Source organism: Emys orbicularis, chromosome 2, assembly GCF_028017835.1.
Source record: "Emys orbicularis isolate rEmyOrb1 chromosome 2, rEmyOrb1.hap1, whole genome shotgun sequence".
Lineage (NCBI taxonomy): Eukaryota > Metazoa > Chordata > Testudines > Emydidae > Emys > Emys orbicularis.
In genome coordinates, this window is record NC_088684.1 from 269231899 (window position 1) to 269258695 (window position 26797).

Below are 26797 nucleotides of genomic sequence, written 5' to 3' on the forward strand. Positions count from 1 at the left end.
ACACTAGAAAAAGGTACTACAGAAAATAATCCTACATTGGCATGAAAATAGACTGGATGATATATTAGGTCTTTTCAGTCTCTAAACTTCTATGACACTATGTACCATTGGGTTAAAGATTGTTATACCGTGGACAGGTGATTTAGCTTAGGACTCCTGATAAAATGATGGAGAATCATGTGGCTATAATCTCAATGAGTTGTATTAATGTTTACTCCCTTTTCTAGATTAAAAAAAACCAACCTATTTGATTCGAGTACATCTGTGTCTATGAAATCAGACTAGGTAAATCTTTACATGTATTATTCCAATGCCAAGTGTTAAAAGTTAACTGTTTCAGATAAAAATATGAATCTAAATTCCATACTGATTTTTAAGTATTGAATGTTTACTATAATGTGTTCATTGTTGTAAATTACTTTTATTTGATAGTGTTAATACACTGAACACTTATTCACAGATTTAGTTTTTTCTAAACTTAAGATATAGCCAACGTAATTAAAGTCTGTATCTAAAAGAGAAACTGTCTCATCTAGATTTTAAGAGTCACCTCTACAATCTATTTTAAAAAGTAAATACAGCTGTTAACCTTGAACTCCAAATTTGTAACCAGTTCACGTGTGATCTTTAAATAGGATCCGAAACCCATAAACATTCAATTTCTATTCACAGCCTACCTGCCAACAGTCCCTTTGTGTTTTATCCTAAGTAGCTAGAAACTTGCCCAGTATCTTTAGTGCAGTTCCTCCTCCTGGCATTAACAAACTTATACTGCATCTGCTCTTTCCTACTGCCTGCTTCTCTTTCAGATCACTGTATCTGCTTCAGACAACTGGAAGAACCACTAAGAGAAGAGAGAAGGCAGCCACCAGAAACCTCATATCAGAGGCTCTAACCCAGGGGTAGGCAACTTATGGCATGCGTGCTGAAGGCGGCACACGAGCTGATTTTCAGTGGCACTCACACTGCCCGGGTTCTGGCCACTAGTCCGGGGGGCTCTGCATTTTAATTTAATTTTAAATGAAGCTTCTTAAACATTTTAAAAACCTTGTTTACTTTACATACAACAATAGTTTAGTTATATATTATAGACTTATACAAAGAGACTGTCTAAAAACGTTAAAATGTATTACTGGCACGTGAAACCTTAAATTAGAGTGAATAAATGAAGACTCGGCACACCACTTCTGAAAGGCTGCCGACCCCTGCTCTAACCAGTAGTAATTTCAACCCCAATCCATCTTCCAGCAAGGGGTGAAGTAGACGGTAAAAGAAGGAAATACCAGGATGACGGGCAGGGGTAAAACAGAAAGAACACTGGGACAGGGGAGAGAAAGAAAACACTAGAGGAGGAGGAGGAGGAGGTAGCCTGCTTTGCATGCACTCTTTGAAGATATTGCAAGGGGGGGGACGGGGACAGGATTAACAGAATGGCAAGGTGTAGAATACATGTATGGGAGGCAGGAGGGAACATAAAAACAATGAAAGGCAGGATAAAACCTATTTTCTTGAGTAAGCATCCAAACTTTTGGAGTTCATCACTGGTTGTGTGTATTTCTGAAAATACTGGAAATAGGATTTTACATGTATTTTTTCAAAGTTATGCTGTTGGGTTGAAACAAACACCTATGATTAAATATGGCAAAGAATGGGATTTAGTAAAGTTTTTTTCCCTCTTAGTTTAGCAGGTTATTTTAAGAACAACCTGAAAACTGAGGCCTTGATGAATTAAAATTAAGAATATAAAAATGACATTCACTGGAATGTGTGCGTGAGTGCCTGCCTTCCTCCCCACCAGCGATTGGGGAACTGTCCCAGGATAAAAAGTTTTAATATTGGCACTATACTATATACTCTACTGAATAGAATTTTTAGATAAGTGATCTCTAAATATTTCTTCATGACACATTTTGGTGGTTCTTTTAATACCTCTCCCAAAAAGATTCTGAGCGCTGTCTCTGTCCTACAGGGAGAAAAAAGGTTATGTATTTAATGATCAGCACTCTACGCTCATTGGTCATCTCCTAGCAATTGAAAATGTAAAAAATCAGCATAGTTGCCTGACCATCTGTAGCCTTTGATGCAATTGACTATGAGGTTTTGTTGACTTAGACAGTGAACTTTAGCAGGAGTGGATGGTATAGCCGGTCTTGGAGATCCCAAATGATGATTTTAGGAGTAGTTACTATTTCACAGGGAGCATATTTCACAAGCTCATCAGCAACTCTTGGCTTTCTATGTTTTCAGATGCAGTTAGTGCTGACTGATCAATAAAGCTAGTGAGCTAAACATATTGGATTTTAGTTATTTGAGTAACTGCCTCTTCTCCACATCTGCCATCTACTGCTGCAACAATCAACATCAGCAGCTAGGGAGCTTGCTAACAGGTTTCTGATTTAAAACATCAGGGGGCTGATGGTCAAACATTTACAGTGACTGGTCCTCAGTTCTGGAATTCATTTCCTACAGTAGTTCTATGGAGTTGGCCTTGCATTATGTCAGTAAACTAACTATTTCCCTGGCTTTTGCCCATGCAAGGGGAAAAAAATATGCAAATATTTTTTTCATTTTTTAAAGAAGAAGGGTAGTGTCTTGACTGTTTTTAAAAAAAAATCTGTTGTATTAAAGTGTATATGCATACTAGTATTGTAATATTTTATTAAATATAAAATCAACCTTTTGTCTTCTCGTAGACATCCAACAGGAAAGGTGGTAGAAAATTTGGAGCTTAAGGTTTTATGCTTTCTTAGGCAATCTTATTTTTTAATATGGTCATCTGTCTTTTTTATATTAACTAAAAACCCTGTACATAAGTGGACTTCACACATTTCTAAAAGTCAGAACTGCAACAAGTGCTGCCTTTGTACACGCATTTGAAATAAACTCTATTAAATGTTCATGTTAAAAATGCTAACTGATTAGTTTTCAATATAATAAGTGGTAAAACAGATGATTCACTGCTATCATTAGAACAGATCACAAAGAAAAAAATGGATAAAATTCTAATATTTTTGATTCTCTGAGTCAAGTTTAACATTTCTAGAAAAAAGTTTGTCAAAATAAACATACCAAAGTGTGCTGAACCACTGCTACTTTTACTTTGTATAGAGGTACTGCATGTCTGGGTCCCAGGTTGTGCTGTGCCTGTTCGATTTATACCCCTGTATAATTTCCTACAGGAGAGTTCATCATTGTCACTGTCATGTAGAGATGGTGTCCGAGGCCTAAAATGCCGCCATCTACATGATTTGATATTGACTAGTATCTGACTGAGGTCTTTAGAGAAAGATTTGTCCGAGGTATTTGTTTCTGAGGTATTGGCAACTTGACTGATTGAAGAGTGTTGCGTTGAGGAAAGCATTTCCAAATCCAGCTGGCGAAACGTACTGTTGTAGTCTGAATGCGCTCTGTCCAGTAGCACCCTAAAATGGAAGCGCAATAAACTTAGCAGACAATAAGAAGCCAAAAACAGAAAGGTCACCACACACCAGTTTCTCATAGCAGGAATTTCTTTAGAATGAACAAAACTCAAAATATCATGAAATACAGCCACATACTTAAATCCTATGTTACTGTAAGTGGTGTTTAATTATTTTTTATAAACTGGAACTTGTCATGTCAACGTTTCCGAATTTATTATGAACCATCTAACAAATAGCAAGGCACTCATATATTTTTGATATTTTGCACTACAACTTGGTAGAATCTTATTGAATATTAAATTTGCAAAGTATCAGGTAGGTGAGGAGAAGATAAAAATTGTTAACTTTTAATCCATAAATCCTAACTAAGCATCAAAATGGGTCTCCAAAGGGCCAAAAAGTAAGCCAATTCCTCTCCGAGCTGCTGAATACACCAGTTCCACACACAGAAGTGACCCAACCCAGCCTCCCCAACCACTGAATATGCCCACAACTACATCCCCAAGAAGTGCTGAAGCTGTCACTCTCTACCTATCTAACCTCCTGGCAAAACCCTTAAGGGGCATCCAGATCCTTTCCTGATTTGTTGAAATTAAATTAAAAGATGCTGAAATTCACAGATTCCATGACAGTGTGATTTAGATGCTACCATTACCCAGAAAACAGAATTTAGGGTGCCTCCAGAATATAGCTGATCTGTTCTCATTAGGTATGGGTCTCCAGGGTAACTAAGGGAAATATCTTGGGCTTGCCAGTGGTTCCCTGTTTCAGAAACTCTGTAGAACGGCTCAGACCTGTTACCACCAGAGGAAACAGACACAGCCTTCTGATAAAGACTGACACAAACAAGCAGTATTCTTTTTAAAACACAGCACCTCTTTATTGGTGCAAATATTAAGAATCCCTAATACAATAACAAACTAAGAATCCCCTTATTGATGTTATAAAATACAAATCCTTTATAAGCTAAAAAGCACCCCAAACCATGTTGTCTAACAGTTTGAGATGATCCTAAGTGATGTGCCTTGCTTCAGAGAGTTAGTCATCCACAGGTCGCTGAGAGCAGTTCTTAGATCAGTGACTCTCAAACTTTTGTACTGGTGACCCCTTTCACATAGCAAGCCTCTGAGTGCAACCCCCCCTTATAAATTAAAATCACTTTTAAATATATTATAAATGCTGGAGGCAAAGCAGGGTTTGGGGTGGAGGTTGACAGCTCGTGACCCCCCATGTAATAACCTTGCGACCCCCGAGGGGTCACGACTCCCAGATTGAGAACCCCCGTCTTAGATGTTCTTTAAAATCTTACATATACAATTTCCTTTTACAATTAACATACATTCATACATCTTTATTAGCCCACACATACACATCTATATACACACTAACACTATACTATAATTATCTGACAGACTTACTATGCTGTACTGTCTCCTGTGCACACTGTCTCTTCTCCCTTTGCTCCAGGGACAGGACGCCTTCTGATGCTGTTCTTAAGAGCTAAGAAGAGAGCACTCTCTAAACTATCCCACTCAACTACTGCTTCCGCCCACTGACACACTGACCTTTATACAGTTCTGTCAGAACTTTCTAGACCCTCTGTTGTTATCCTTCTGGTCAGATCTTTCTTGGATACATGCCAACTGCCAACATTCTAAACTGTCAGTTCTATTTTTAGCTTGCAACCCTTATTTACCTCCCAGTCATATGATCTGCTGCTATTTTTAGCATTATTTACCACCTTTCCTGCCAATTCTATATTTAGTGCTCTGAGACCTGCAGCTTCCATCTAATGGTGGAATGACTCTTGCTTATTTAAAATGGAAGCCAGGGATCTGGGGACTTTAAGATGGAATTTCTCTGGTATCACTACCACAGCCATTCAGGTGCTTCCATAGCAATAAGTTAATATTGTATAAATCTGAAAGCTAAGTGAAGATATTTGTTTTCTTGATTGATTAAACTATGACCTGATCAACTTATTTTAAAACACACTCATTTATAGAAAGCATAAAATATATTTAAACATGTATAGTCTTTAATTAGATATGGTAAAAACATAACACCTATATAAAGAAAAAGTAATACAGAAATGCTTCTAGACCAAGATTTTCAGAAGTAGATGCCTGAAGTAATGTTCCTTAGAGTCCATATTTAGCCACCTAAGTGAATGTCCTGAGTATCTACCATTAACTCATTGGAAGCTGCTTTGGTACACAGCACTTTTGAAAGATCAAGTACTTAAACATGAACTTAGCTTAAGTGATTTGCTGTATCTAGGCCTTATTTGGGAGCATAACATTGAACTCCCATTTTTTGGAAGTCTCAGGTCTTAAAAATTACCATGCTAGACAATCACAAAACTGTCTGCAGATTTCAGGATTACAAGTAACATGTTAGCTCACAGCAGCAATCATACATAGCTAAATTTTACAGGTATGTCAGACTGAACTTTCAGGACTTCAGTGTTTCTCAAGTAGAGGATGGTCTTTGGGTTCTGGGAGAGGGGAAACCCATTTTTAAAATCTACCATTCACCAACAAATAATTTTTATACTACAACCTCTAACCTCAGCTCTGGAGTGGCAAAAGCTTTTCCCAATATCAACAATAATGGTCTATAAACAAAGAAGTAAACAGTGTCAGAATGCTTTTACAGTGGAACAAACCAAAAGATAAAAACAACATCAGTAAGTGAAAGGATTCCGTATGTACTATCTTTTAGGGTGCCACTGTCTTTCATTTTCACTTTTGCCCTTGTGTCAATTTTAAAATTATCCATAACTTTTTATAGCAATAATTAAGTGCAGCTTACCTTCCGCCACGTCCAACCCGTCTTCGTGCAAACCCAATACACCTTTGGGGTACAGTGAGCGTGGTTAAGCAGTATCTATAGCGGACATCTCCTAATCTTCCGTCTTTAGGACTACTCCATGGCCAGTTGCCAGTTTGGTCTAAATGAGGCTTAAAAGAATTTTAGAGAACAATTAAAAATAAGATTTATTCTATAATGATGCTCAGTCTTATAGTTTGTAGAGAAGTCTCACTTACAGCATAGTACTGACAACCTGCTTTCCTACGGAAAGCAAAAGGACCATCAGGATCATTTTCTTCCTCAGCTTCGGAGGAACCAGACATAACCTTTGAAAACACAAAGGGAGCTGGTAAGTTCATGAGATAGATTTCTACTGCTCTTAGAAAAGAAGCAATAAACTGTAGAGATCATACTTGGGAAAGAGGTTCTTCATCTGAGCTGGGGAAATCATACTGATTCAGATCTTTAGCATTAAAGACTGGCAGTGCAGCAGGACTTGTCTGTTGAGGAGTAGCAGCAGCAGATGAAGGTAAGACTTTGGGCTTCTTCTCATATTTCCTTTTGGGTCTTATAACATCAGCTTTCTCTTGCTGCAAGAAAATAAAAGCTTAATTCACTCAGTTTAACCAACTTGTGATCATACTAAATAGCGGGTTTTCAAAAGTCTAGTGCAAATGTGCTCAAAACTGGACTGAATTAACAGCAACACAAAGCATTTAATCAAAATTCAGATTTCTGGGCTTTAACAGCAAAGTGTTCTAATTATTTTAAGAAGGAATTAAACACTGTTAGTTCAGAGACTATTCTGCGACATCCAGTTAAGACTAAATACTACTGTGGAACACCACCTCAGAACTTGACATTATTTAAGACATGGTTAGATGGGCATCATCAACATGAACAAAGCATGAAGGCATCCCTATGAACACAAGTTTTCATCTGCATTGAAAGTCTCTCCCCCCCCCCCTTTTATTTAATAGGCATTTTTATACCACTTCCCAAAACAGTATAAAAATGACAGATATGGAAAGGAAGTTAAACTATTCTTCTAAACCTAAAAAAAGTCAGAGCACTGTGTGACTTGAGACAAAGTTAAAAAACTCCAACCCATTTCCCAGATGCCACTGAAGAGTTTTAAACCAAAGGAGAAATCTTTAATAAAAACAATTTACCCAACAGATCATTACATGGTGTAAACATGAATTTAACAGCATATCAAAATGTCTTGACAAGAAGTACTCTAGTTGCCTCTTTCAAGCTTTGCAGTAGTGTTGTATACATGGGGAAAAAGATTTTGGGAGCTAAAGTATATATACTTGCATATAATTGCCTAATTATGTAGTCCTATTTATCAGGTAAAGCAACATTTAGGAATTCAGCTGCTGCCATTAATAAATAGTGTGCTCTAAAAACTTGAATTACAGCAGAAATTTACCATTCTGTAAAGCTCAGACTGATTAGAACCCAACTAGAGGCATTCATCCTTTTAAGGCAGATGAAAGAAATTCCATATGGGCTACTGGGTAAAGGCTCTTTCAGATAAGACTTTACATTAAAGCATTACTGGTTTTTGGGGGAACCACGCCTGCCTACACCTGTATTCATTCAATACATAGCAGAATGGAACTCTGATTTTGATTTGAGTTTTTGGACATTACAGTAAATACCAGATAAAAATGCTAAATAAACTATCAATGCTTCTCTGGTTAATTGGAGAATTCAGCATCATTTGCTTTGTGTGTTTTATGTCTGCAGAATTTACAGAGCAATAGCATTTTTAAAATTCCCCCCATTTAACACACATTACTTACTCTCTATTTTTATACACATACAAACTACTACGAGGTGTAATGCATTTGAAAACTGACGTCAATAATGAATTTATGACTATATCCTTCACCAAACTGTAGGTTTTAAGTTAGTTTTTGCAGCTTACATCTTTAAAAAAGTATTTTTTGCCAGTTTTGTAAAGGTAGTTCACAGGCAAAACTATATGAACAGCATCAGCTGAAAACAGGGACCTAAACAATTCCTGATATAATCTTGCTAGAGTCATAAAATACAAGGATGGATTATCCTGATGCAAGTTTGACATCGGCCTCTGCCAGTCCTGAGCCACTTGCTCTATACTTGCTTTGAACTTCATCATTTTGCTTTATTTCTTATGCAAGTAATCCTAACTTCAATAGAACTCTGACAATTTATACCAGCCGAGGATCTGCTAGTGTCCTTTAACAATAGGTCTTTCATTTTTTAGAAAAGGTTTTACCTTCAAAAATAAGCATAATTTCTGGTATCATAGTCTAAAACCTTGTGTGTTCTGGTGACACAAGACCATAAATATTTGTTTATAAGTACCACGCCTTCACCTTGTTAACTTTGAATTCCTTCAGTTCCATAGCTTCTTGATGCTTAAATGGACTGCTATTTGTAACAGGAATGATGGGGATGGCATAGGTAGGTTTCATTGGCTGGCGCTGTGCCATAACCTCGGACATGATCTCTCCACTGTAGTCACCCAAATTATACCTGAAATAAAAAAATTTTTAAGTGCTAAATTGTCAAAAACCCTGAATATTTGCATACTATTTTTAGTTTCCACCAACAGCACATGACATAGTATAACTTAGATACATTACATAGTAGTTACAATTAGAATACTACTCGCAGCTTTGGCCACCATTAAAAAGATGTATAGCTAAATCAGAAAGTCCTCAGAGGATGGTAACTAACAAAGACAACATTTAGACAATATTACTTCAGGAGAGAGATTAATATAATGGACTCTGCATTGCCTAAAGAAAAGTTGGCAAGGAACCAAATGATAGCTATCTGTAAGAACTTCAGAAAAGTTGTAGAAAATGAAGAAATAAGGGGTGGGGGTCAGAAGGGAAAAACAGAGAATTATTATTTTAGTAGGTGGGTATGTCACAAGTACTAATGACCTAAACTAAAACAAAAAAGTAGTAAGTACCACCTTAAACAACAAGGACAAGGTGCCTGAGCCGTAATCTCATATTACAAGCTTTTATCATGCCAGCAACGGTTGGTTCTCAAACGTCATTGCGCCACAATTCCCTTTTGACAACAAAAATTACTACATGACCCCAGGAGGGGTGACTGAAGCCTGAGCCCACCCAAGCCCCGTCGCCCCGGGCAGGCGGTCCAAAGCCGAAGCCCCACCGGCCCCATTAAAACAGGGTCGCGACCCACAGTTTGAGAACTGTTGTGCTATAGTATTCAGTGTCTTAAAAGAGTAAAACTTCTAGCTATACAGATATATTTCAATTTCTGAAAGTGTCCATATAATTGGCTTAGAGTAAACATACATAAACTAAAGATCAATACTCCATGTCAGAAATCAACTAAAAAACCTCTACATATTGCAAAGATGATATCAACTATCATGAGGTGGGAGGGGTGAGGTATGTCTGTTGGATAAAGTGTTGATAGGAGTGCTTGATTACATGCAAATAACTCCTACAGAACAGTGCATTATATCACTGGAGAAGACTGCCAGCCGTTTTGCCCAGGTGGATTTTGGATCAGATGTTAAAGTGGTTGGGACAAAGAGGATGGTGAAAAAGGAAAGGAATAAAGCCTATAAATAATTTGTGATTCACTACCACACCAAAAGTTTTTGGTCTGTGTCCCTGGCATAGCAATCACTCATGGAAAAGCTTAATTTCACTTAAGAAATTTAAGATACATCAAAAGAATTCCAGGTTTCCAAAATGGGGAACTACACAAAAAATGAGAAAGCTACTTAAATGGAAATTAAAAGAAACCGTCACAAGGAAGAAAGGCCTGCAGACTGCACGGAGACTATTTAAAAACATCATTAACAGAGACTCAAACTAAATGTATGCCCCAAATAAAAAAGAAAAAAAAAAAACAGTAAAAGAACCAAAAAATGCCATCATGGCTAAATTACAGAGTAAAAGAGGCGCTCAGAGGCAAAAAGGCATCCTTTAAAAACTGGAAAGTAAGTTCTAGTGAGGAGAAAGGAGCATAAACTCTAGCAAGTCAGGCGTAAAAGTATAATAAGCCAGGCAAAGAAACAATTTGAAGAGGAACTAGCTAAAGATAAAAAAAATTGCTGTTAGTTCTTGTAAGTACATCAGAAGCTGGAAGCCTGTCAGTCAGTGGGGCCACTGGATGATCAAGGAGTTGAAGGAACACCGAAGGAAACAAGGTTGTTGTGGAGAAGCTAAATGAATTCTTCACAGCGGTTTTCACTGCAGAGGATGTGGGCGAGATCCTCACATCAGAGCCATTCTTTTTAGGTGACAAATCTGAGGAACTGTCCCAGATTGAGGTGTCAAAAGAGTAGGTTTTGGAACAAACTGATATATTAAACAGTAGTAAGTCACCAGGACCAGATGGGATTCACCCAAGAGTTCTGAAGGAAATCAAATGTGAAACTGCAGAACTACTAACTGTGGTATGTAACCTACTGCTGAAGTCAGCCTCTGTACCAGATGAGTGAGGGGTAGCCAATGTAACACCAATATTTCAAAAAGGCTTCAGAGGCAATCCTAGCAATTTTAGGCTTGTAAGCCTAAATTCAGTACAAAGCAAATTGGTTGAAACTATAGTAAAGAACAGAATTATCAGACACAGATAAACTGGATATGCTAGGGAAGAGTCAACCCAGGTTTGTAATGGGAAATCATGCCTCAATCAATCTATTAGTTTTTTGAGGATATGAACAAGCATGTGGACAAGGGTGATCCAGTCAATACAGTGTACTTGGACTTTCAGAAAACCTTCGACAAGGTCCCTCCCCAAGAAGCTTTGAAGTAAATTAAGCAGTAATAGGATAAGAGGGAAGGTCAGTAACTGGTTAAAAGACAGAAAACAAAGGGGTAGGAATAAATAGTCAGTTTTCACAATGGAGAGGTAAATAACCATGTCCCCCAAGGATCTGACTGGGTCCTTGCTGATTAACATATTCATACATTATCTGAAAAATGGGGAAACACAGTGAGGTGGCAAAATTTGCCGACAATACAAAATTACTCAAGATAGTGGAGTCCAAAGCTGTCTGCAAAGAGCTACAAAGGGATCTGACTAAACTGGGTGACAAAATATCAACATGAAATTTCATCTGTCAAATGCAAAGTAATGCCGATTGGAATTACTGTTTCCAACTATACATGCAAAATAATGGGGTCTAAATTAGCTGTTACCACTCAGAGATCTTGGGAATCATTGTGGATAACTCCCTGAAAACATTTGCTCAATGTGCAATGGCAGTCAAAAAAAGCTAAAAGTGTTAGGAACCATTTGGAAAGGAATAGATAATAAAATAGAAAATATCAATATCACTATGTAAGTCTGAGGTATGCCAACACCTTGAATACTGCATGCAGTTCTGGTCGCCCTATCTCAGGGTTTCTCAAACTTTTGTATTGGTGCCCTTTCATACAGCAAACCTATGAGTGTGACCCTCCCTTATAAAATACAAAAAAAGTGTTTTTTAATTTAACACTTATAAATGCTGGAGGCAAAGCGGGATTTGGGGGTGGAGGCTGACAGCTTGCAACCCTCCATGCAATAACCTTGTGACCCCCTGAAGGGTCACGACCCCCAGTTTGAGAACCCCCGCCCTATCTCAAGAGAGATATTAGAACTGGTACAGAGAAAGACAACAAAAATGATTAGGGGGTATTAAACAGCTTCCATATGAAGAGAAATTAAAAAGACTTGAACTGTTCAGGTTAGAAAAGAGATGACTAAGGGGAGATACGATAGAAGTCTCTCCATACCAGCCATGATTTTAGAAAGGGAATAAGGAAGAGTTATTTACCCCTTCACATAACACAAGAACTAGGTATCACCCAGTGAAATTAATAGGCAGGTTTAAAGCAAACATAAGGAAGTACTTCTTCGCAACGCAAAGTCAACCTGTGGAACTTGTTACCACTGGTTGTTGTGAAGGCCAAAAGTATAACTGGTACAAAAAACAGTTAGATAAGTTCATGGAGGATAGCCATTGATGGACCTATTAGCCAAGATGGTCAAGGAGGCAATCCCATGATCCGGATGTCCCTAAACCTCCCAACTGCCAGAAACTGACTGGATGACTGGGAATGGATCACTGGAAATTGCCCTGTTCTGTTCATTCGTTCTGAAGCATCTAGCTCCGGCCACTGTCAGAAGACAGAATACTGGGCCATATGGACGACCAAGCGTCTGACCCAACAAGGCCATTTTTATGTTCTTAATAAATTTACCTATAGTTTCCGCAGTCTCCTCTTTCTAGATTTGTGCACAGTGAAAGAAACCTAAATCAAAACTGACAAAACAAGGGTGACTGGATGAAGACTAGACTAATTCCTTCCTGATTTGTAAGTATATAATTTTCTCTTTGTAAAATGTGAAAGCATGCTATACTATAATAAAATAATTAAGCACAAAAGTTAAAAAGTAGTTGTTTAAAAAAAAAAAAAGATTTACACAAGTCAAAAAGACATTTTAGTATTAGTTCTGTTTATGCAAGAGCGTGAATATTTAATGCTAAATTTTTCAAAAATGATTATGAAATACTGTCGATGTACTCTACCTCTTTTCCATAATTTCCAGTGTTAAATGCAATAACTCCCTCTTGCTTTTTTCCCTTCTCTTTATCATCTCTAGGATAGTTACAGCACGACTCAGATCTCGACGCAACTTAAGCATCTTTTCGTAAGATGCTTCATCATTCTTTCGATTCTGTGGATATAAGACGACATTTTTCATTTCATTGAAGTTTGTTTAATTTCTATAATGAGTGCGTATCAAGCATTTTGACATGTCAAAGTACAGAGAATCTTACATCTACTGCAAGTTACAAGTCACCTGCATTTATTATCATTGGATTTTGTAGTAACCTACAAAAAAAAAAAAAAAAAAAAAAAAAAAAAAAGAGAGAGACAGTGATACTCCTGGGATACAAACTTCTGTAATTTGACTGTATAATATTTCAATTGAGTGATGCCATTAGCAGGCAAATAGTGGGTTTTTTCCTTTTCTTTTCAAGATTCAGTATTAAAAAAGTTAAGTTGACTTAGTAATGCTTCAATACAATAAGAATGTGCCAGATTTTATATCTACTCACTTTTCGAGTCTGCATCTTTTCTGTTCGCCTTCTAAAAGCAACATAAGGATCATTTGTGCTGGAACCATCTCGCTTCTCTTGTTTTACTGCTGGGATAAGAGAGGGACCTCGACAGTTTTTCCTCTTTTTAATCCAGTACTCATACACTTCTCTAATTAATTCATCATCTTCCTTCAGAAGCAGTTTGGCCTCCTGCAGGCTGACTGGCTAAATGTAAAACCCAATGTGTTACAAGAAATAGCAACATATGAAAGTATTTTTTTTTCATTTTTTATCTGAAATAATGTCGTACCTGCTGACCACTGCCCTTTTCTAGCCTGTCTATCATCTCCTCAAACTGCAAAGGAGAGATGTCCATTCTTTTCTTCAACTTATTCACAAAGGCGTCATCTTCTGAATCCAAGTCATAATCAGGCTGTTCAGCATCCAAACTAAAAGCTAAACAATACAGTGAATGTTAACATGGAAGTACTATGGAAGTATTTTGTTGCAACGACAACAAAAAAAGTGCCTGGGATTATAGGCTATACTTTTATGGTTTGGAGAGCAAGACAGAACATGTGGTTTTTGTTCGTGGGGGGGGAAAAAAAAAAAAAAAAAATCTATAGAACAGGTTTTCTCTAGTAACAACTTGATACTTTTATTAAACAGATATAAAAAGTACAGTGAGCAAGAATAAAAAGAACAAAATTAACAGAAGCATTGACACAATGCAAGCAGACATTAACTGAAGCTGACATTATAAATATAATACCTAAGCATTCAACTGCTTATTTACTATCCAGTATACTTCCTATAGTTCAATCTAAGAATCTGGAGTGACATCCTGGCCCTGTTGAAGTCAGGGGTTGTTTTTTTGGGGTGACTTCCAGGAAGCCAGAATTTCACCCCGATTATATGTGGTATTTCAGCAAAAAGCTTCACTGATGACTAGACTGACATCACCCAAGTTCTCCTCATCAATAACCTTAATATCTTAAATAAAACACAAAAATAAATAAAAATAAAAAAATTGGTTAAAGATCATGCCAGACGAACCTATGATAATCTAACTTTACATACAGGTAACATTTTGAAAACCGCTTTTTGTTCACAGGGCATTCAGCTTAAGAACTTCAGTTGACCTCTACTATCAGGAGAGAGCATGAGGAAGTAAATGGTCACGGAAGTAGTCAGTACTCTCAAGAAAGAGGTTTGTAAATCAATCCCAATCTTTTATCCAGAAATAAACTGGGAATCTATTCAGTTTATGGGGCACAGATATCATGTTCAAGATATTGCTAATTAAAGCATACAACTGTATTCCACATTAGCAAGAACTTCTGAGATGTTTTCAAGTATTGCCCCAAGTAAAGTGATGACTGTGGTGAGGTTCACATCCAAAAGGAACAGTTGAAATCTCCTAGCCAGATAAAGATGAAAACAAGCAACAGCACCCAAGTGGGCTATCTAGGCATCTAGAAGCAGCTGAAGATCCCATGAAGAATTCTAGAATGTGTTTAAGAGGTGAACATACTCCATTTAACTGAAGACAATGGCTAACTGCAGCCACTGGGAGCTGCACGGGGCCATGCCCACGGATGGTCAATGTCTACAAAATGTTTACCCTGATGGGCCGTATGTGGCCTGTGGGTCACAGGTTGCCCACCACTGGTTTACACCTTAAGATGCTGCACAAACATTAATCTTTGAAAGGAAGTTTCAACAGTAGTTCAATAGGTGTTTAAGAAATCCCTTTAATTAAATCAGTTTAGGAACATTTTGGATATAGGCTTTCACATACATTTAAAAAATATTTATACTTACGCTGTATGTGAATGAGCTGCTTTGGCATCCTAAACTCCCCAGGATATATAGATTCATAGTAAGCAATATTACTTTCTGCCTCTGGGACTGGTATAACCATATTATCCCTCTTCTCTCCATATACCTGTTGTGCCGAGATAGCTCGCTGAAGATGATGTTCCTATAAATAAAAACAAAAAGAAGGGATTTGAAAATTGACATTCTATTGAGACACCTGGTGCAAGGAGTTTACCTTACTTTCCTAGCCCACTTTTAAAAAGATAAAACATATTAGTTTCTGTAGATTTATTTATTTACATCACAAAGAAAAGACAAGACATGATAAATTAACAATACATTTTAGAGATGTTCCAAGTAACACATAACAAGGATACACCAATAAGACTTCCAGTAGGTGGCGCGCGCTCTCTCTCTCTCTCTCACACACACACAAAACTGGAAAGCTCTAGAGTTCTCTTCTGTACAGAGGTAGCTATTTAGAAATAGCAAAAAACAACCAACCAAAATCCCTTATGGGAACAAGCAACACTATTTTGTATCTAAGGAAATATTATGACTATTCAATGACATGTTATTTGCATGTCAAGCTAAACAAATACTTGTGGAAGTATAAAAAGATAAAATCATAGAAATGTAGGGCTGAAGGGCCCTTGAGGCGTCATCTAGGCCATGCCTTCATGCTGAGGCAGGATCAAATATACATAGCCCATCCCTGACAGTTGTTTGTCTAATCTGTTCTTAAAAACCTACTATAACAGGCACTTTACAACCTTCATTGGAAGGAAGCCTATTCCAGTGGTTTAACTATCCTTATAGTTAGAACGTTCTTCCTAATATCTAACCTAAGTCTCCCTTGCTGCAGATTAAGCCAATTACTTCTTGTCCTACCTCCAGTGGACATGAACAATTGATCCCCATCCTCTTTATAAATAGACCATAAGACATATTTGAAGACTGTTATCAGTCTTTTTCTCTCAAGACTAAACACGTCCAATTTTTTTTTAAACCTCTCTTTATAGGTCAGGCTTTTTAAACATTTTATTATTTTTGTTGCTCTCTTCTGGGCTCTGTTTATTTTGTCCACATCTTTCTTAAAGTGTGGTACCCAAAACTGGACACAATACTCCAGGTGAGGTCTCAACAATACCAAGTACTGTGGGACACTCTACGGCAGTAGTCCCCAAACTTTAAGTTGTGCCCCCCCTTATCCCAATGTAATCTGCCCATGCCGCCCTCTCCCCCTGGAAGCTGTGGTTGGGAGCTAGGGGCAAGAGTGGAGCTGTGGCTGGGGCCCAGGCCATGGGCAGGAGCCAGGGGTTGCGACTGGGAGCTGAGACTGGGAGCAGAGGTTGGGGCGGGGCTGGGCGACACTCCCTCCCATGGGGGCTGGCCCAGGCCCTAAAAAAAGGATTCGGGAAATGTTTTTTGACAAATAATATGTCTAGTAAGGAATCTAATACAGAACTCGGAGTAATAATTCATTTAAGTTACAATACAGAACTGTATTTCCCGCACCACTCAGAAACAGTGCAAAGGTTTGGGGGAGTCCGGGGTAACAGAGGAGCTGAGGGAGAGGGAAGTAATTGCTGAGAAAGAGCCTGGGTGTGAATTTGAAAGGTTGTTGGGTATGGATGGGACAAGGATGGTGGGGCCCGTGGAGAAAGATTGTTAGGGAGCTTCCCACATGCAGACCCTGGCTGACCCCTAGTCTCTCCCATTCAGTCAGGCACATCCACCCCTGTTCCCATGTGGCCCTGCACTCCCTCCCCTGTCCCCTGCGCCTCCACTCCCATTCAGCCCCTACCCCAGTCTGTCCTCCCCCACTAACCGTTATGAGCCCCTGTCTGACCCCCCCAGCTGCCCTATGCTGTCTGTTTCCCCATATCCCCTGTCTCCTGACCTGGCCCAACAGGCACTGTGAAGAAGGCACTACAGACGCCCCCCGGATTATGCAAACCCGACTTACGCAAATCTGCACTTACAGGAAAAAGTTCCGTAAGCTAGTAATAAGAGGGTTTTTTGTTGTTGTTGGCGTAATGGTCGGGTATATGTTTCTGATTTACGCAAAATTTGAGTTACGCAAGGCGTTCCGGACTGGAACGCTTGCGTAAGTCAGGGAGCATCTGTACAGGCTCTCTCCCCCCGCAGCTGTCCAGGAGTGGCTGCTCCGTTCTAGCGCCATGGCGCCCTCTGGTGGGCAAAAGGAGGAACTGCAGCAATTTTACCAGCAGAAGCTATTTTCAGGGGCGTGGGGGGGAAATGCATGGCACGTGAATTATGCGCACACGCAGTGGCGCAAAATTCCTCTAGTAGATACTATGAGGCTTAACACCTCCTTTCATTGGGGAAAAAAAAATTGTGCATGATTGTTAAAAAAAAGTTATTTCTGATACAAATCTTCCAACTATTTATTGCAGTTTTTTGTATTTTGGATGATGGCTTGAAAGAACCATTCAATAATTATCTAACTTATCTTGGTGAATTTAGTGTCAAGTTTTAAGTATGGCAAAAATGTATGCTTTAATTAAAATAAATGACATTTTCTAGCCTTTACAGTTAAGCTTCCAAATGTGAAATGAATTTAAAGTGATGTTGTTCAAGCCTGCAGACAAACCCAATTCTTGATCTAAATCATAGCTCTGCCAAGCTGCAGAACCTTGCAAGTACTAAGGACCATGATCAGTTTCCCATTAGTACCATACAGTGTGGGTAGCAGTACAACTTTTAAGAAATCGGTCAATTTTTACATCGCTGTGGCATAGTTGGGGACTGCTATGAGTAGCAGCAGAGCCTGCATGATAGATAAACAAGATTCCTTTTTATTTCAATAAAAAGGAACTAAGCCATCAAGATGCATACATTACTTACTGAGCAACTATGTGATCTTATTACCCTCACTAGTTTTAACTCACATGATTTTTAGCACCCTTTTGTGTTACATTTCTTTCCTTGTGTGCTCTGAGCTCTACTGCAGAGTTTCCACCTGGAGTTTAATGTTATTTATATTATGGTAGCACAGATGCTGCACATACAGTGTCATGATCCAAAGAGCTCCCATAGTCACCACTTCTGTATTGTAGAATCTGCCCTTAGATTACCTCATAATAAAATACAGAAAAACTGAGTGGAAGAGTTTTGTTGTATAGATTTGCACCAGTTCAATTGCTTGGTTTTGACCGGTTCCTCCAAGTGAGCTGTAGACTGGTATTTTATTAACAATCCAGGGTTTTTTGACCTTTTAAAATTTTAGTTAAAAGTTGCTTGCTTCACTGGTAAAGAGGTTACAGTTGTGAGACCCAGAAGTGATACATGGTATGGGGTTATACTTCTAATTCGATTCATTTTTTGATCCTCTAGTGCTTTGTAATGGAGAGACCTATGCTGTTTTGGCAGAGAGGGCACCAAAAGTTTAGAGTTCTTTTCTGTAAGTTGATTAGGTCTGCTCTAATCATTGTTGCGGAGTACTTGTCTAATAAATGGTAATTAGTGGAAGTGTAGGGGAAATGGTTTCCATTGGAATTTTGTCTCAACCATTATCATGGTAGCTAAAAATGGCACTAGACTTCATTCCCATGCAGTAGAATAGGTTGAATTATACTGTAAAATAGATTAGTGGTTTTATCAGAAAGTGTTAGTTATTTAATGGTTCTTTATTGCACGCAAAAGTCTAGATGTGATGTTTTTATAGCTATATTAAGGCTTCATGGTACATTTATTATGATGCCCAGGAACATATTTAAGAGGTTTGATTTCTGTCTTTAATAAATAAAAATAAAAAAAAATTAAGGTTTTGATTGTTCCCAGGCTGCCCTGTAGAACCTGTTTTACAGTACATTTCTAGCAAGGGGAAATTCTTTTGTATAATATATTAAGAGGGCAATAGTGTGACTAGATCAGCAGCAAGTATCAGGCATTTAGTGAAAACCCCGGGTTTTGCTACTGATGTACATACTGACAAGGACTGGGCTGAGATTGCATTCCTGTTTTACTTCCTCTTGCATGAAGGTCTCCATATGCATGTCTATCTTTATCCTACAGTAGATGGATTGGTACACAGATTTAGCTGTGTCCTATGTTTTTCCACTGATTTTTGTAGAAAGTTAAGTATCAGTTGTGCCAGCTTGGAGTCAAAGCTTTAAAAGTTTCAAAAAGCATACCAATATCTTGCTTGGGGTTATTTTAGTCTGCAGGGTAAAACTGGTCACTGTTCCATTCTCAGAAGGATCCATTTTGTCTTGTGCATTTTGGTTTACCTATCAGCAATGTGTATATTTTTTTTAAAACAATGATACAGAACAGTTTGCAGGTATGATTAAAATTATTTGGGTTGGAAACATTTGTATTCTGAGGTAGATATATTACTTTGTTTTTCAATGGCTATTAAACTATTAAAGTTATTCCTATACCATCAAGATTTAATTCACTAATCAGTTTAGTGAAACTGATAATTCAAAGCCTGTCCTTTGAATTCGGTCCCTCCACCAAAATGGTATGAAGCTTCAACTCTGGAAATAGCTCTCTCTCTCTCTCCTGAGTTCTTCTGTACAGGAATTCTTGAACTGCATATCCTGTGCATTAGTTTCCTCATTCAACTTTAATTCCAGTTCTCATTTTCAAATATTATGTTCTCTGCCCTGATGATTTCTGACAGCTCTACTTTGAAAAGTTTGATACCACCACATTTTTAAACAATAAAAAAATATTTATGCTAAATGGCTAACATTACTCTTATCAGATATTCATTAAGGGTGAGCTTTTTTGAAACATGATCGGCACTGGCCTAATTCTGTATCCACTGAAGTCAATGGGTCCCACTGATTAATTTTATGAGCAGTTAGGACAGTGTGCTTTTGACAATGCCATTCTACATCTAAAGTTTTAGTTTTTTTAATTTTCTAGACATGGAAAGAATATATTTAAACACAGAAGAGCAGATGTCTGATGGTACTGTGTTCCAACCACACTAGTAAACAATAAGCCCTCTACACAAAAAAAGTCATGCCTCAAGTCTCAAGCACAGATTGTGAAAAAATGTTAAGAGTTTGGTCCTGTCCACAACAATGTGTGTTCAAAAGTGATTTTAGAGATGACCCATGTTTGAACTATTGGGATAAGAGACTAAAGAGACTAAATGAGTTTATGCACTGTTCTATCAGAATCTGGGACTGACAGTTTTATCCATTTCCCTTCAACCAACAAACTGCCAAAAAGTTACAAGATACCTTATAAAAGTTAAATCATACAACAGGAAAAGAATGCAAAATTAAGGTTACAAAAATTAAATATAAATACAAGTCTTATGACTGAGGCTCAAAGTCTTCTTAAAGAGACTTATGAAAGATTGGAAGAAACCACACTAATAGCTTGTATTGCTTACAAGCATAACTCAGGAAGTGAAAGTCATAATTAGACTACACTCCATCCAACAAAATACTCAAAACAAAAAAACAAACAAAACAAAACAAAAAGTACAGGTAAATTTCAGCGCTCAGAGAAGAACTAGTATCATTAGCTTGAGCCTGGAATAATGAGTGAATTCTGTACAAGTTTCTCCACTCATGTCTCCAAAGCATCTCATATTCTGACCTGTAACAACCCTACATAATTCATCACAACTATCAGTCTGCGCTGATTTTGTAAAGTGAAGAAATGGGCAGGGGAGGGGAGAAGGGAGAAAAGAGCCTCATCTCATTTATTCATTGATACATGTACCCATCACTATCACTGGGCCTTAACTAATATGGGAAACTAACATGGAAACTTGACTGTTTTAATGTTTTCAAGAGCATTCAAAGTCCCCCTGAAATCGAATGGGACTTGTGCTTGTAAGTCATTTGATCTGGGATGGGATTTTTGAAAGGGCTTACTGTCACCATTGGAAAACTCATCCAATATAATATTACACGCCTCGCCGGGCAGACGAGGCTGGTCTTAAGGCCAACAGATTTTGTCAAACTAGTGATAAGATTGAATTCTAGAGCTGGAGAGTCCTTCATGATAATGCCCCACTCTGAGTCCACAATGTTAATTCAAAGGAACCATTAGTTCCAGTACCTCAACTGACCTCCAAGGCTGGGATGTCCTCTCAGATAGCCATGTCCAAACGATACAGGGCTTTTTAGATCAAAGTCAAGCATCCTGGTTTGCTTTCACAAGCAAACAGGAAGCCAGTGCAATTACTTGACAATTCATTAACTTGTTCCATTTGGTTCAAACTAAGCAAATAGAGAGATTAAAGCTAGTGCAGAATTAGTTTCTGAATGGTCTTGAAGGCTAGCTATGTACAGAGCACATTGTGCAGAATGGATCACTGCAAAAACCTTGATAACTCTGGAAAACTATTAGGACCTTGTTAAAGATTTGTAGTCCAGTTTCCAGAAATAAAACACACACACTAATACTTTTACAGCTTTCCGAGAAAGAACAGACTTTGAAAAGTCTTTATTTAATAGTCAGTAAAATTTTTATACTTTACATTCCTATAAAAGGTACTTTGCTGAATTAATACGTCACTGTTTGTATTTCTACATTAAGCATACATCTGTTGAAGTTTCAAGGCATCTGCTCAAAGTAGTTAGGATTTACTACTCACTAATACAAAAATTAATAGATTACTCACTAATAGAAAAAAATAATAGATCATCATTAATTACAGCTTCAACAAAGAATGAAGTATCTTTGAGGTAGACAAATGAGAAAAAAATTGAGAAAACAAGGAGTAACAAAAAATTCTTATACAGCAGTTATAGCAAAATGGGCATTATGGTTTGAGGTACTGAACAATGGTATGAGAAACTTATTTTAATTCTGGTTTGGGCACTGATGTGACTGTGCACAAGCTAAAACCTTTCTGTAGCTATTTCCATATCTGCAAAAAGGGGGATTATACTTGCTTACTTCACAAAGAATTGTGAAACTTAAGTAATGTTTGTACAGTGCTTTGAAAACACAAAATACCACTACTACAGATTATTAGTGTTACTCTACTCAAAACGCAGAAGGAAGTGTGTTACGACTCTGGATCAGATCAGCCCTTGTGTAAGCAGACTTGGCTTCAATGACCAAGAATCTCCCCTCCATTAATACCTGACCTACATAGAATTTGGTTAAAATTCAACTGCTGGATTTCTAAGTTATAGTTTATCAGTCTAAATAATGTAAATGTAGTCCCAATTAAACTTAATTTGATAGTTATTTGTATTGCAATAGGTCCAAAAGACCTCAGCCAGAATCAGGTAACCGCAGCACAAAGCCCTGAACAAACATTACTCCTGGGGCAATTCTGCAACATTGCTGAGCACAGAATTAGTGTCTCCCCCTGTCCCAGGCAGAATAATCGATTCTGATGGGGAGGCAAAGGGAAGCTGCAATTACAGCTTTTGCTCACCGGGGTGGTTGTGGCACCAGAAGAGAGGGCAGATGGCTCATGGCAGGAGCAGCCAGCCGAGGAGAGGGAGTAGGCAGAGACTGCCTTCCTCACAGCGCCCTGCCCATAGGGTCAGGTGAGGAGGCATGGGATGGGGGAGGAGGGGGAAGGATGGACAGAGAAGGACACAGGAGCTAATGGGGTGACAGCACTGAGCCAGGTTCTGAATGGGAGTGGAGGTAGAGGGAACATGGGGAGAGGGACAGCTTATGCCTGGCTGAATGGGAGAGGCTAGGGGTCAGCCAGGGTCTGCATGGGAGAGGCTCCACAAATCCGTCATTAGCTCCCCTCAAAAAAGTCTGTTCCATACTTCTCCAACCCACACCCAACAACCCTCCAGGTTCATTCCCAGTCTCCTTCCCAGCAATTACTTCCCTCTCCATTACCAGACTTCCCCAAGCCTTTGCACTGCTTCTGAGGGGTACGGGAAATACGGTTCTGTATTGTAGTTTAAATGAATTACTCAAAGTTTTGTATTAATATGCCTAGAAATAAATCATTTGTCAAAAACATTTCCTGAATCCTTTTTTGTTGTTTGAATTGTTACAGACATACTTGCTGAAAGGTATTTTTAAATAAAATTACCAAAATAATTGAAACCGGCATGGTGATATGGACCCTGCCCCAAAGAGACAGAACATACAAGCACTAGTAATAAGGATAATGTCAGGCATGCTCCTTGTTAGTTCTCAATTTCTCTGTGTGTGTGTGTGTGTGTGTGTGTGTGTGTGTGTGTGTGTGTGTGTGTGTATATATATATATATATATATACACACACACACACACACTTGTGTCACACAGCTGGCCCAACTTATTACACATCTGAACAATGATTAACTTTTTAAAAAGTTAAAGTTCTCCTCTATTTCAAAGCTCAACCAAAACAGCAGCCATCAGTCTCATTTTAAAGGCTTTCAATATGCTTCCCTCTCTGCAGAAGTGGCCAGAACACAGGCAGCAACCAGAGGGAGTTTCTCTTGCCTCCTGAGAAATCAGACCCTGGGAATTTGTGGGAACTCCTGCCCTACATCACTGTCCTAGGTGCTGGTGAGGTGGTGTCACTAGAGCCCAGCTCCACAGTGGGGCAAGTGACCTGCCCAGCCCACACCCTGCTCCTGCTGCTTGCCTCGCAGGAAGGAGTGCGAATTCCAGCCAATGGGCCATTGTGGTGTTGGTACCTAAATCTGGGCTCCTGGGATGGGGTGGGAGGCGGAGAATGAGTGGGTATAGCCCAGCCTGGCTCCTTCCCCCTACCAACAATGCTGCTCTGACTGCTCCTGGAAGTCTCTTGCCTCCTGGGAGGCCTGGTTCCATGCTCTGAAAACTCAGGCCTGGTCTATACCTAAGAACTTAGGTGGACCTAGGTACGTCACTTGGGTATGAAAAATTCACACTCCTGAGAGACGTAGTTAAACTGACCTACGCCCAGTATGGACCATGTCTACACTACAAACTTTGGTCAACACAAGTTACTTGGGCATAAAGTTGTCAACGTTAGCATATTGTTTGTGCGCATGCATATTTGGCTCATTGTGTCAGGGGGTGCATGTACCCACCAGGAGAGCTTGTATCAATGCAGTGAAGTTTTCCCTGGGTAGGCATCCCAGTGTGCAACCAGCCACCATCCAGCGCACTGTCTTTTGGGACATCTTGGCAATGCACACAGAGGTGACTGGGAGCAAGGGGTCCACTTACCAGTGTGCAACTGTCTCCATCCCATAATGTCATCTATCCCATAATTTTCATGCTTTTTTCAAAATCCCACAAACCCGCGTGGCCTTCCTTGCTGACCAACATCTCTGACAGAAGCACAGAGACTGTACAGCTCTGCACTATTATCCTAAGCATTCTAAACACAGGATGAGTGATCCTCCAGAATTTGCAGAGCTGCACGAACCACCAAATAAGCAGGTGACGATGTTTTCTTGGAGATTGCTGTGGGACAGAATAAGAACCAATTCAAGGCTGCTGGTGGCGTTAATAGAGCAGCTTCAAATGCTGGAGTGCTCAAATAGTAATGCAGGCTTGAGATGATGAGCAGCAGCTGCAGAATTTTCGGATGCACAAGGCCACATTCCTGGAACTGTGTGCCGAGCTTGTCCCAGTCCTCCAGTGCTGGGACACCAAAATAAGAACTGCCCTGCAGTGAAGAAGCGAGTAGCAATGGCATTGTGGAAACTTGCAACACCAGATTCCTACCGGTAAATCAGAAAACAATTTGGAGTTGGAAAATCCATTGGGGAGGCAGTTGTCATGCAAGTGTGCAGGGCCATTAATCACCCTTGCTATGCAGAAATGTGACTCTCTGCAATGTGCAGGGCAGAGTGGATGGATGTGCAGCAATGATGTTCCCAAACTGCAGTGGAACAATAGACAGCATGCACATGTTTGACACTAAACCATCTTGCTACAGAGTACATCAAACAGAAAGGGCTACTTTTCTATGGTTTACACTAGCAGTTATGGATCACAGAAGATGTTTCACTGACACCAGCATGGGCTAGTCAGGGAAGGTGGATGACTCTCCCATCTTTAAAAACACAGGGCTTTTCAGAAAGCTACAAGCAGGGACTTTCTTTCCTGACTGGGGGATTACCATTGGGAATGATGAAATACCAGTAGTGATCCTTGGGGATCCAGCTGACCCCTTATTCCCCTGGCTCATGAAGTCATACACTGGCCATCCTGACAGCACCAAGGAAAGATTCAACTACCAGCTCCGCAGGTGCAGAATGACAGCTGAATGTGCTTTTGGTAGACTGAAGTGACGGCGTTGTTTACTCACAAGACTGGATCTCAGTGAGAAAAATATTCCAATGGTTATAGCTGCCTGCTGTGTCCCACACAGTATCTGAAGCAAAGGGGGAAATGTTGCCACCGGGGTGGAGGTGGAGCAGCTGTCTGCTGAGTTTGAACAGCCAGACCCACAGGTTATTAGGACAGCTCAATGAGGTGCTATACAGAGCACTTTAACAGTGAGACACAGTAACGTGATGTGGTATACTGTGGCTTACCAGCCCTACTGTTTTGCGGTCTGTTAAGAACTGTGTGGTGCTTGGTGTACATATATGATTATTAAAGTGTTGGTCACCGATCCTCTGAGTTGTATCATACTGTACAATAACAAATAAGTGGGTGTTTTCAGAACTGTTAGGCACTCTGCAGCATATGTTGTGAACTAATAAAGATCTATTTGGAAAGTAATTTAATTTTATTCAGTAACAACAATTAGTGAAAAAATCTGTGCAATTTAAAAGCAAATAAATTAAAAAACTTAATAAATTAACAAAACAGAACTTATAAAGGGGAAAGAATATTCATGTCCATTTTAGCTATACAGAAAGCAATTGTGGCATTCACAGGTCAGTGTATATGAAGCTGTGGTTGTCTATAATTAGGGCCCTATCAAATTCAGCACCATGAAAAATGCGTCACAGACCCTGAAATCTGGTCTTTTGTGTGCTTTTACCCTACACTATACAGATTTCATAGGGGGAGACCAGCATTTCTCAAATTGGGGGTCCTGACCCAAAAGAGTTGCAGGGGGGTGGTGTCACAAGGTTATTTTAGGGGGTCATGGTATTGCTACCTTTACTTCTGTGCTGACTTCAAAGCTGGGCGGCATATAATACCATGCTATCATAACTTCTACCCTGCTGCTGGCAGTGGCTCTGCCTTCAGAGCTGGACTCCCAGCCAGCAGCCGCCACTCTCCAGAGCTGCCGCCAGCAGCAGTGCAGAAATAAATGTAGTAATATCGCAACCCCTCCTACAATAACCTTGTGACCCCCCCACAACACTTTTTTGGGTCAGGACTCCTACAATTACAACACTGTGAAATTTCAGATTTAAATAGCTGAAATAATGGAACTTGCCATTAAAAAAAAATCCCATGACTGTGAAATTGACCAAAACGGACCATGAATTTGGTAGGGCCCTATCTAGGTCATCACTCGCGGAGGGGTAGGACAGCAGCCCCTGATGCCATATGGAATGTTGGAGGCAGGGGAGGATGTAGGTACTGCATGGAGTTCTCCATGGACTGCAGAGGAGGCTGAGACTGGGATTGTTGAACCTGTAGGTCCACAATAGTGTGCAGCATCTGTGTTTGCTGCCAGAGAAGCCCCATTATGTCCTGCTGCATCTCCTTCTCCTCTTTCCTTCTCCAGGCTGTCAGCAATGTTCACCCTCCAGGGCCTGTGCTCACACTGGTTTGCAGGATCCCATT

General features: G+C 39.3%; 1 protein-coding gene across 1 annotated transcript in view; it reads right to left on the reverse strand.

Moving 5' to 3' along the window:
- The window catches only part of EPC1 (enhancer of polycomb homolog 1), an 82362-nt gene that overhangs the window by 16975 nt on the left and 38590 nt on the right, over positions 1-26797 (reverse strand). Inside the window, exons 2-10 of the mRNA XM_065398952.1 lie at positions 15145-15304; positions 13631-13776; positions 13339-13545; positions 12805-12953; positions 8606-8765; positions 6650-6826; positions 6473-6562; positions 6237-6385; positions 3070-3422 (exon numbers count right to left, since the gene is read on the reverse strand). Coding sequence (XP_065255024.1) covers positions 3070-3422; positions 6237-6385; positions 6473-6562; positions 6650-6826; positions 8606-8765; positions 12805-12953; positions 13339-13545; positions 13631-13776; positions 15145-15304 — 1591 coding nt within the window. The remainder of the gene's footprint in view (positions 1-3069; positions 3423-6236; positions 6386-6472; positions 6563-6649; positions 6827-8605; positions 8766-12804; positions 12954-13338; positions 13546-13630; positions 13777-15144; positions 15305-26797) is intronic.